The 12,640-nt window shown below is 31.6% G+C and overlaps 1 protein-coding gene and 1 pseudogene across 1 annotated transcript; both read right to left on the reverse strand.

The window, feature by feature from the left end:
• The window catches only part of LOC127744795 (uncharacterized), a 10,574-nt pseudogene extending 6,292 nt beyond the window's left edge, over positions 1–4,282 (reverse strand).
• Positions 4,283–6,286: 2,004 nt separating this feature from the next.
• On the reverse strand, positions 6,287–12,631 carry LOC107472717 (MLO-like protein 1). The gene is made up of 13 exons (XM_016092238.3): positions 12,370–12,631; positions 11,826–12,070; positions 11,595–11,711; positions 11,438–11,498; positions 10,834–10,934; positions 9,284–9,358; positions 9,101–9,189; positions 8,894–8,943; positions 8,609–8,649; positions 7,951–8,160; positions 7,799–7,866; positions 7,131–7,191; positions 6,287–6,737 (listed from the first exon to the last, which is right to left on the reverse strand). The coding sequence occupies exons 1-13, from the start codon at positions 12,554–12,556 to the stop codon at positions 6,504–6,506; spliced, it is 1,539 nt and encodes a 512-aa protein (XP_015947724.1). The 5' UTR covers positions 12,557–12,631; the 3' UTR covers positions 6,287–6,503.
• Positions 12,632–12,640: the final 9 nt, after the last annotated feature.

Below are 12,640 nucleotides of genomic sequence, written 5' to 3' on the forward strand. Positions count from 1 at the left end.
TTGGAGTTTAACTCCATGGAATACTATATTATTGAATTTGGAGTTTAACTCCATGGAATACTATACTATTGAGCTTGGAGTGTGACTCCATGGAATATTATATTTAAACTTGGAATTTGACTCCATGGAATATTATTGAGTTTGGGGATGCGCACACAAAGGGACTGTCCAATGGTTAACTACCAGGACATGTCGGGTTGGCTGTATAATCGACAGATGAGACTCATAAGCCATATGGCAAGCATACATCATATGCATTTGTTTGTTTGCTTGAGTGTGCATTGTTTTGGTTTGCTTAACTGTTTAATTCTGCTTATCCGCTACTTGTTCTACTGTGTTTTTTTGCCTAAACTGTATGTGTATGTTTTCTGAGAAATCCCTCTTGACGAAGGTGTGAGGGGAGAGGGTTGTTCCACCAGTAATTCGGAGGATTGGAGGAGACAGAACGTGAAGTATTAGGTTAAAGTTAAGATTCAGAACTAGAATACCTTAGATAACTTACCTAACTTTTGGTTTAGTTTATTTTCCTTAAGAATGATTCTGAGTGTCAGAGTTCTAGGAATGCCTCTGGCTTTCCCGGGACCTTTTATATTAACTATGCGGGCACCTTAACCATGCTGAGAACCTCTGGTTCTCACCCCATACAATGTTGTTGTTTTTCAGATGCAGGTCGAGAGGCACCTCGTTGAGCGTCTGGAAACCCTCCTTACAAGCGACGAACAACCTTTTGGATTGTCATATTTTGTTTTAGGCTACGTATATATGTTTATAGAATCTCCGCATGTACATTTTGTGTTTTGTCCCTCCTAGAGGTTGACTTAGAGATACAGGTGTTTATTTTTGTGGTTTGAGTTTTATTTTGGGTTGTATATAAATATATAATTATATACTCTGAACGGCCTTAGCTTCGCAGGTCGAGTCTGGAGCTTGCTATCTGAGTTTTGGAACTCTGATATGTATATATATTTTCAGCTTTCTTTTGATCTTACTTGTCCGTTTTACGAATATCCATACGAGTGTGACACGATTTTTTGTATATCGTTTTTGTTTAGCTTATCCTTCAAGCCTCCTAGATATGATTTCATCCAACTATATTTATGTACATATCCTTTTCTTTTAGAGGTCGTAATACCTTACCACCTCTGCTTTACGACTTAAGCGTAAGGCTCTGTGTGGTAGGGTGTTACAACTACAACAACAATAACAAAGCCTTGTCCTACTAGGTAGGGTCGGCTACATGAATCAAACGACGTTATTGTGCTCTGTCATGTATCATGTTTACAGAGAGACTGCTTACAAGTAGATCTCGTTTGACCACCTCATGGATGGTCTTCTTAGGTCTTCCTCTGACTTTCGCCATTTGTTCATCTTTCATCTCATCCACCCTCCTGACTGGGTGTTCTGTCGATTTTCTTCTCACATGTCCAAACCACCTGAGACACGATTCAACCATCTTTTTCACAATGGGTGCTATTCCAACTCTCTCCCTTATATCTTCGTTCCTTATTTTATCCAATCGCGTATGACCACTCATCCATCTCAACATCTTCATCTCTGTCACACTCATCTTATGTTCGTGCTCCCCTTCCCAACACTCCATACCATAAAACATAGCCGGTCTTATAGCGGTGCGATAGAATTTACCTTTAAGTTTTAAAGGCACTTTTTTGTCGCATATAAAACCAGATGCACTTCTCCATTTTGACCAACCTGTTTGGATCCTATGATTTACATCCTGTTTAATCTCTCCATTATCCTGTATGATGCACCCAAGATACTTAAAATTTTTAACTTTTTGTAGGATGTTTTCTCCAATCTTCACCTCTATATTAGGATTTTCCCTTCTCAGACTGAACTTACATTGCATATATTCCGTCTTACTACGGCTTATGCGCAGACCATACACTTCTAGAGCTTTTCTCCATATGTCCAACTTCTTATTTAGGTCTTCCCTTGACTCTCTCGTAAGGACGATATCATCATCAAAAAGCATGCACAATGGCACAGGCTCTTGGATGTGCTCTGTGAGTACTTCCAAGACTAATGTGAAAAGGTATGGACTTAAGGATGATCCCTGGTGTAATCCTATACCAATAGAAAATTCCTCTGTCCCACCACCTTGAGTCTTCACACTAGCTATAGCCCCATCATACATGTCTTTAATTGCACGAATATATGCGATTCTTACTCTCCTTTTATCTAAAGCCTTCCATAAAACCTCCCTTGGTACCCTATCATACGCTTTTTCCAAATCAATAAACACTATATGTAGATCCCTTTTATTACTACGATACCTCTCCATCATCCTTCTTAAAAGGTATATCGCTTCCGTGGTAGATCTGCCTGGCATAAATCCAAATTAGTTCTCTGTTACTTGTGTCTCTTTTCTCAACCTTCGTTCTATCACCCTTTTCCATAACTTTATGGTATGACTCATAAGCTTTATCCCTCTATAGTTTTCGCAACTTTGTATATCCCCCATATTCTTGTAGATGGGTACCAAGGTGCTCTTTCTCCACTCATCAGGCATCTTTTTTAACCTTAAAATCTCATTAAAAAGCTTGGTTAACCAGTTGATGCCTTTTTCTCCAAAGCCCTTTTAAACCTCAATGGGGATATTATCAAGTCCTACTGCCCTACCATTTTTCATCTACTTTAGAGCCTTTTTTACCTCGAAGTCTCGAATCCTTCGATAGTAGTCAAAGTTTTGATCTTCTTCCCTTGTGCATAACCAACCAAGGCTTGGAAGAGTCTTCTATCCCTCATTAAATAACTCGTAGAAGTAGCTCTTTCACCTTTCATTAATCTTCTCCTCTTGAGCCAACACCTCTCCATCCTTATCCTTTATGCACTTAACATGATCCAAATCTCTCGTTCTACTTTCACGGCTCTTTGCGATTCTATATATACCTTTTTCTTTTTCTTTCGTGCCCAAAGACTGGTAGAGACCCTCATATGCTCTTGTTCTTGCTTCACTTATAGCCACTTTTGTCTCTTTCTTAGCCGCCTTGTACTTTTTCCAGTTATTTGCGTTGCGGCATAAAGATCACTCTTTAAAGTACTCCATTTTTATCTTTATATTTTCTTGTACACTCGCATTCCACCACCAGGACTCCTTGTCTCTTGGTCCTATTCCTTTAGATTCACCAAAATTTTCTTTTAATGTTCTTCTAATAACTTCTGCCATCTCCCTCCACATCTCTTCCGTGCTTCCATTCCCATCCCACTTTGCCTCCTCTCCTACCCGTCTTAGGAAGCTTCTTTGTTTCTCACCTTTCATCCGCCACCACCTCGTCTTTGGGTTCTTCATATGATGTCTTTTCCTCAACTTTTACTCAACGCAAAAATTCATGAAGAGCACCCTATGTTGTGTTGTCAAACTCTCTCCCGGGATAATTTTACAATTAATGCAAAATTTCTGGTCGACTCTCCTTAACAAGAAGAAGTCGATTTGAGAGCTTCTCATGCCACTCTTATAGGTTATAAGATGTTCGTCTCTCTTTTTAAAACATGTATTTGCGATGAGAAGATCAAAGGTTGAGGAAAAATCCAAAATAGTTTTACCCTCGACATTGATCACCCCAAAACTATGGCCTCCGTGAATACTCTCATACCCAGTCACTTCTCTCCCAACATGGCTATTTAAATCTCCTCCTAAGAAAATCTTATCTCCCAAAGGTATGTCTTGAACCAAACTTTCTAGATCCTCCCAAAACATTATCTTGTGTTGTTCGTTCGAACCCACTTGCGGTGCATAGGCGCTAATCACATGGAAAACACCTCCCTCCACCACAAGTTTGATAGAGATGATCCGATCTCCCACCCTCTTGACATCCACTACGTCCTTCTTCCACTGCTTATCCACAATAATTTCAACCTCATTCCTATTCTTCACCTTTCCTGTATACCAAAGTTTGAAATCAGAAGTATCCAACTCCCTAGCCTTCGCACAAACCCATTTTGTTTCTTATAGGCACATGATGTTAATCTTCCTCCTTGTCATGGTGTCCACCACCTCCATGGACTTTCCTGTTAGAGTGCCTATGTTCCATGTCCCAAATCTCAACCTTCTGTCGCTCCGACCTTTACCTTTTACTTTGTGAACTAACTTATTTACCCTCGTCTGTTCACAAAAATGCGAGAATCATTGCTCATTTAACACTACATCCAGACACTGATGCAGCGGCTCTTGCTCATTTGACACCGTACTCGAGTCATACAGCGTGTTGCTTCCAGGTAACGACCAAGTTTTAGCGCAATAATATCTTTGATTCATGTCATGAGAATTCGACTATATTTTTATGTTGGTTGTCAAAGACCTAACACAACTCTTCTCCCTTATTCAGGTTTGGGACCGGCTATGTATCACAAATGTAACATAGGCAGAGTTAACTTGATAAAATTACTAAGACAAAATTAAAAGAATATTTAATATTTATTATTTTTCTAAATAAACATCTATTTGAAAATTAAGTTAAAATTTAAAATTAGACCCTTGTTTCATACGGAAGAAATATATATATGTGTGTGTGTGTGATGTGGTTCAATTCTTCAACTCTCAAGTGGAAATTAACAGGGAGAGGATGACTAAAGAAATGGCGTGGTTTCTTTTTTCAATTACATTAATATTTTAATGTGATTATTAACAAAATTGTCATTAGTATATTAAAATTAATTATTATATATTTCATACTAAAAATTAACTTTAATATACACATCATATTACTCAATTGCAAATTACGTTTTAGACCGACAAACTACTGTATGTTGTGCCAATTATCAACAGGACACAGAAGATTGCCATTTGTCACGTGAAGACTCAACCACACTATTTCTGTAGGTTTGAATATTTATAACAATCTACACGGTAGCATTGACCATTAACTTAGGTTTGTTTTTCTTCTTTGAAACGTGCAAGTAGGGATAGCAATGGGATTCTAAGGATCTCTTTCGTCTTCAATTTTTATTTAGTAAAATATCTTTTGTTTGTATTCTATTTTTATCATAGATCATTATTTATTTTTTTGATTAGAGAGTCAAATATCCACAGATATCAATAAATATTAAACTTTATTTTTTTTAAAATTAATACAATTATTATAAAATACAATCAAACACAGATTTAATTAATTAATATACACAAAATATTCAATATATAAATTAAAATAAAATATACAAATTTAAATAATTAGTTATTACAAATTTAAATATTATACACATTATTAATTTATTTTCTTATAAAACTTAAAAAAAAACAAAAAACATTAAACATATACTTATATAAAAATATTTAAATATTTTTTAAAAATTTTGTGAGTTTCCGTAAATTAAGGCAAGTACCTTAATTTCCATCTTCCTTTTTTTTTCAAAGTTAATACCTTTATTATAATCAAATAGTTTAATTACAATACCCACACAATCAGAGATAAATATATACAATAATAAAAAAATTGAGAAACTCAGAAAGAACAATACCAAGCTAAAGTATTAGGAATTCAAAACAAAACGGTCAAATTATTCTTTTCTTTTTAGTTTCGGTTGCTATGCCTCCTAAGTGGCTCAAATTCTTCTGCGAATGTTAGAGCTTGGGATAGAATTTTCCAACCTCAACTATGCAATTTTCAAAAATGAGAGTTCCTGGACAATCAGATCTGTCATATAAGGTAACTCACTTGATTGATTTTTTTTTTATCTCCTCTTCTTCTCACCGCTTCTATCAACTGACACCACCACTCCCATGGTTCTATAGTCGGATCTCTGGGAATCAAACTTGTTACTGGTGATTGATTCCAGACTTGCACAACTTCCAGATAGAAGATCAGAACATGGAGGTGTGTTTCCGGTAGTGAAGAACATCGCAGGCACAAATTGGAGATTTGAGGTATCCTCTCATAAAGATTCATCTTCACCGCTAGCCCTTTATGAGATAATTTTCATAGAAAGACCTTGATTTTTGGTTGACATCAAACCTCTTAAATGCTTCTTCATAGTTGTCTACTTTAAAATCTAACGTGAAGATTTTCGATAGACTTATGACTAAATTTGTAAGCTATTTTATATCCCGTCTTCCTCCTTAAATCAAACAAAATTTACTATTTACATTTTAAAAAAGGATTAAACTAAACTAAACATAGTAAATAGTAATTAATTACATTTTCTTGTGCTAATATTCTTTTACTTTATTGCTGCCCTTTAGCTATATTGTAAAGATGTGTTGTTTTTCTTTTTAAATTATTTTTAACAAGCATCTTAAAAAAATATTATATAAAAAAATTCGCCACAAACATTTACGATAATTCATTATTATTATCGATAATATTCATAAAGAGTGATCGTAGATATTTTAGATACATATTAATAAGCATTTCTCATTTAAGAATATAAAAGTACAAAATTTTATTAACGAAAACAAAACTTTTAACAACACTAAATGTACATATTAAAAATCTCATTTCTTTTTTATATCCTTTTAATTACTATTAATTATTGGAGGCATACTCTGTTTAGATTGGGACAATGGAATTGGCGTGGTCTTCTGGGGGAGATGCTGAAGCCCTCCTGAAAATTGAGCCAAGCTGAACTCCATTATTATTATTATTATTATTATTAGCGGCGGTTGAAGAACCGTTGTGAGAACTTTCAGGTCTTGGTCCTTTCTTCTTTGCCTTCTGTGCCCAACCAACAAGCTTCACTTGTAATTGCTCATCAAATATTGCCTTCTTAAAGTGAGTTCCCATCTGCAAACATCAATGCAAAGGGGCCTTAATTTTGAATTTCAGCAAAAAATTAGGTGTAAATAATAATAATAATAATAATAATAATAATAATAATAATAATAATAAATATCCTTTCCGGTCTCTCACTATTTGTTCAAAAGAAAAAGCGTCTCTTTACAATTTGAAAATTTTTAATTGATCTACAATTATTTAAATAATTAATCTAAGCAGTCTTTGTCACTGGTCTAAAGATTCCTAAATCCTAACATATCAATAAGTCATTGGTTACAAGAATGTTTAGACCAATTATTTAAATAGCTGAAGACTAATTAAAAATTTTCAAATTGTGTAATGTTTTATCCTTGGAACAAATAGTCTCTTTCGGATAGAAAATAAAATAAACTCAAAACTCACCTGTGTAACGAGAGCATAGAGTGGGAGAGTGCTGTAACTACATAGAAGCTGAATAAATACCCTGCAACCCCCAACATAAAGAATTGATAAGAATATAGACTAAAGAGAAACAAAAAAAATTCAAATTCAAAATGACACACACAATAGTGATAATATGATATCATCACTTATGAATTTGATATATTACTACTATTTTCTTTTGATGTGAGTCTCTTAAAATCATGCTTAATCCTCATTATTTTATTTTTAGTAATAAGAGAGAGGAATAGAATATTCATAAAAAATGCAAATTTTAAAATAACATGTAAAAAATTTTTAATTGAAAAAAATTTAAAATTTTTTGTCACTCACCAGTCACCACCAAATTTTGCGTAAAACATCTGACAATAATTGTTATTATTTTTTAAAATATTTTTTTATTATCATCAGATTTAGATTGGAATAACTCGACAAAAAAGTGAATCTATATTATCATCGGATTTATTCAACGATAATATCATCAATTTTTTTTGTCTAATACAATCTAAACAATAAATAAAATTTTCATAGAATTTCTATTAAAAATCCAACACTAATTTCAACGGTAGTTAACGTTTTTCTTGTAGTGATTATCAATTAGAAAACAACAATATTTTTAAGAAGTAACAAAGTATATATATTATATTTACCCAATAATGAGCCTTGGAACAATGTAACGAACTTGACCCATTATACACGAGTCAAACCCATAAGTTACCTGAGAGACACAAATAATGTTGATAACGTTAAGAAAAAAAATAATAAATGGTGGTGGAAATAAATGAGTGAAGAGAGTAAGTACCCAAATCCAGAAGAAGAAAGCAATCTCAAAAGCATTTTGGAAAAGGATGAAGTGAATCAAGAAGAGAACAATGCGAGGTCGGTGAAACCAGAAGTGATCATCAGATGGTTGAACCACCAATTCACCTTCAATGGCTGCATGCTTCTCTGCCACTTCATGTGCTAATTGGGTTATTACATGTTCCAGCTTTGTCCCTACCGCAAGCAGCACCTGTTATATCCACAAAATCCAAATTATATTAAAAAATTTTCAAGTATTCTTCTTTCAATTATTCGAATAAGTAATACTGATGTTCCAGTAATTTTAGTCGTTGATATTAATTATATATATTTTGTTATAAAACCATTGGAGCATGAGTATTTCTTAAATACTTGAAAGTTGAAACACATTAAATTGAGATATTTTGGTTTTGGTTGGTGTAATTTTATTTTATTTTTTTTAGTTTTGGGTTTGAAAAAATCAAAATATTTGGTTTTGATTAAGATAGTTTGTTGTTTTGTTTGTTTTTAGAATGCTAACATTCATTGAAGATCATATATATCATGTTAGGATTTAATTGTGACAACTTAGGGTTAATAAAGCAAATTCTTTTGAAAATTTTAAGAATAATAAATGTTTAAGGACCAAAAAGAAGAACAGAAAAGAAGAGGATGCTAACAATGACAGGGATGAAAGCGATCCAGAAATATGTATGCCAACCTGGAAGAGTCAAACAAGAGTTTTAATTAGTGACTAAGAACATTATAAGCAAAAGTACATTAACCATTTTTTTTTAAATATTATGTGTATTTCAAATATTTTCCATTGAATTAGTTATTTCACATATTTTAAATGTATATATATTTTTTTAATGAAAGTCTTGGGTGCTATGTAATACTATATTTAAAACTCCAGAACAGGATCATTTAAAGTGATAATAATAATAATAAGTTTTGTAACATACCATTGACATTAAGCAACAAGAAGATGACCACAAAGATCCAAAGATACCAACTGCAGCAACCATAATAATTATTTAAATATTAAAAAAATCATGATCAAATTTACATACAAATTAAAGAGCTAGCCCAAAAAGAGAGAAATTTGATCATTAACTGATAATATAATAAAATTAATTAATTTACTAAGTTATTGTGAAGAAGAACTATACCTTATACCAACAACTTTCTTGAAATCATCTTCAAGAGCACGAATCATATACTTGTGAAAATTAAACTTTGGATTTCCCCTGCAGTGGGTCTAAAACAGAGACAAACACAAAAATAAATAAATAATAATTCAAATATTAATTTGGTGCTTAATTAATATTTAACATGGTATGCTAGAATCTTACCATAATAAAACCAAGCCTCAATGTCACATAATCTAATTTTGTCACGGATCCAAAAAATTGCTTGAAAAAGGATTTCTGAAAGAAAATTAGCAACAATAATGTTAATAGAAACAAGGTAAAGGCCCTTAAATTTAATTTCTAAAATGACTAATTTGTGAAATTTTGTGTATGTAGTCCACACTCTAAACAAAATTAACAATTTTTAATCCATCTAAAACATTGATAATCCGAACATGAATTCATGTAACCTCTTGATGGGAATCAAACGTGAAAATAAAAAATAAATATATTTGAAAGTGAGATTTAATATGATAGAGACCAATGGGTATATAAAACCACTGTTTAGGTAGAAATAAAGTCATCAAGCTACCCATGTAATTAAAAAGATCAGAAGAAAATGGTTAATTTACATAAATTACATTAAAAGAGAGTAGAAGAAAGTGGTTGGAATTTGAGGGTTTTGATAAAGACAACTAATAAAAAGAGTTATCTTATCTATACATAATTAAATATAAATTCTACTAACACTTAACCAAACCAATAATGAAAAATAAAAACTGTGTTAGATAAAATATCAAGCTAAACTTTAAAAGGATGACAAATTAAGTGGTAGTTTAATGAACGCAACATAAATGCTATTCTTACAACTTATTCAAACACCACTGCAAATAAAGTTAAATCTTCCATAATTACGTAATTAAACCATCCATAATTACCTAATTATGTAGAGTTCAACTAAAGAATTAATTTTTTTAATTAATATTTAGTCAACTTTTTTAACAAAAATATTTGATAACAAAAAGTAACCAAAACAATTAGAACTTATCTTATTTAACATTTATTAATTTTTTTAGAATGAATAAATATTAAATAAAATAAATTTGGCCTTTTTTGTTGTCTCTCTAGCATTAATTACTATACTAAACTCCAACTTCTCCAAAAATGAGATTAAAAAATTAATTTTATAATATAAAAAATTGGTTAATATTAATTACTTAAAAATTGGTTTTTTTATATTTTTCAATTATGCATATGCGATATATCATATGAGGAATCGTATGAAGTTGAAATTCAATTTCTACTCATTAAACTAAGAATGCATAATTAGTGCATGAGATGAAAAAAAAAAACCATGTGACGAATTTTTTTTTTAAATATTTTAGATCAATTAATCAAATTGCATTTATGAACACATAAAGTTAGATATATATTCTAAACACTTTTCTCCAGTAAAGGAGAGTTATATATATAAGAAACAAATACGGCATGTGTGTAGATATACATATTTTATTTACATAGCTTTTAATAGAAGCATGAAATCTATATGTCTTCAAGGGGGAGCAATTTCAGAGGGTTTAACTTGACATTAGCAAATTTTTATTTATTTTAGAATTTAATTTTAATATATTATGTGTAAGATAATTTTATACGTGTATCTAATTATGTAATGTTACATCAGTAAAAACAAATGTGATTGCATAACTGTATAAAATATTTTATACTGCATCAAAATTAAATTATTTATTTTATTTAGAGATTAAAAAACATACCATCCATCCTAAAATAGCAGAATCTTTGCCAAAACCTGTGAAACGGTCCCTTATAAATTCATGTTGATGAACTTCAGTCACCATTGGCCTTGGTTCCAAAACTATGCGTTACACAAATTTCATATAAAGATTAGTAAGTCAACAAATTAAAACTTCAAACAGAATAATAATTTTGGGAGAAAAAATAAAAGAGATGCACAAGAAAAATATAATTTGTAAAGTTATTAGCTTTTATAAAGTGGGATTAATTGATTTTAAACTTGAAAGGCATATATACCAAAAGTTAAAACAAAATATTCTTCATATTTTTTCTTTTCTTTCTTTAAAACTAGAGATTGCTTTATTTTCATGAGTTACACATGAAATACAATTTGTAAAATTATTGTCAATGCTTTTTATGGTTTAAGAAATCAGAAAGACAAACTTTTATAAAGTAGGATTAATTTAATCATTTAATTGATTTCAAACTTGAAAGGCATATCAAAGAGTCAACACGTTAATGAGATCATTAGAAAAACAGAGAAATTAAATTCAATATATATATAATATAATTATATAAGTGATAATTTTAAATATGTTTTTTTTGTTTTTTTTTTTGTTTTACCTCGTTCTGAATTATAATTTTCTTTTGCAATAGCGTCTTCCCAGTTCTTCCACTGTCGTATCTATAAATGAAATGGCATTTATTGTTAATAGAAAAGAGGTATCAACAAATTAAATAGAGTAAAATAATAAATTAAATTTAATAAATAGATACTCACTCTTAATCCTCCAAAAACTACTGTGAGAACACAAAAGGTTACATGAACTATAGCTAACACAAAAATGAAGATATGCAAGTGATGAAGTGCTTCAATGGACAATAGAGGCACCTTGCCCTGAAAATAATAATAAATAAATAAGAATTAAGAACAAAAAATTTTCTAATAAGAATGAAATTGAGAAGTTTATTATATCTACAATATGAGAGGAGATAAAAATTGTAATAATACCTTCCGAGCGCAATATCCAGTTTGGGACCCTGTTTCTGCTGATTTGGAAGCTTCTAGAAGGTGCCTGAGATTTCCAGAGAAAGAGAAAAAATTCTGAAAATGTGATGTTGTTTTTGTTTCTTCTTCTTTATCCTCAAATTTACATGGAAGCATGTGGTGTGTCCAATGCTCTGGCACACAGATTCTTATGATCCCATTTTGTGTTACCGTCAGAAGCAGAGATATAAATCCCATCAGCATCAACTCTGAAACAATAACAAAATTAAATTCCTTATTTTTTTCTGATAAATTTACAAATTTAGTAAAAAAACCTGAATTATTTAATTTGACAGCTAGAATTAAATAAAAAATCATGTATCTATGTATAAATATTTGAAATTATTACTAATTTAAGGTAACTTAGGCTTAGCACAAATTAAAATACGAGTCAAATAACATTTATTGTGCGATGAAGTTAGTTAATAATTCGGAGAAGAAAAAGAAAATTGAGTTGTTGAAATGATAATTAAGAGAATGGATGTGATGATCGGAGAAGATTTGAAACCTTCTTTGACTTTGAGGAGAGCTTCAAAGAGTGGCTTCTGGTTCTTCCTCTTAAGAAATTTTCCGGCATAGTGAAGAAGACGCTCGGCGAGGAGGGAAACGGCCACGATGACGGAGCAAACGACGGCCACAACCCACGTCGGAGTGAATTCTAAATCGTTACCTTCTTCCACGCCTCCGCCGCTCATTCTGGCAGTGATTTATGATCACTTTTGAAATGCTTTTGTTCGTGCCACCACTGCAAACTTGCGCCTAATGCGCTCTCTGGTTCT

Source organism: Arachis duranensis, chromosome 2 (genome assembly GCF_000817695.3).
Source record: "Arachis duranensis cultivar V14167 chromosome 2, aradu.V14167.gnm2.J7QH, whole genome shotgun sequence".
NCBI classification, from domain to species: domain Eukaryota; kingdom Viridiplantae; phylum Streptophyta; class Magnoliopsida; order Fabales; family Fabaceae; genus Arachis; species Arachis duranensis.

Bases quoted from the DNA above. Each gene is read 5' to 3' on its own strand.
- LOC107472717 (XM_016092238.3), bottom strand. From the start codon at position 12,556: ATGAGCGGCGGAGGCGTGGAAGAAGGTAACGATTTAGAATTCACTCCG. The intron at 8,944-9,100 runs GTATAGTTCTTC...TGGTTGCTGCAG, and splicing joins AAGAAAGTTGTTGGTATAAG to TTGGTATCTTTGGATCTTTG. The intron at 8,161-8,608 runs GTTAGCATCCTC...TGGATATAACAG, and splicing joins TCGCTTTCATCCCTGTCATT to GTGCTGCTTGCGGTAGGGAC.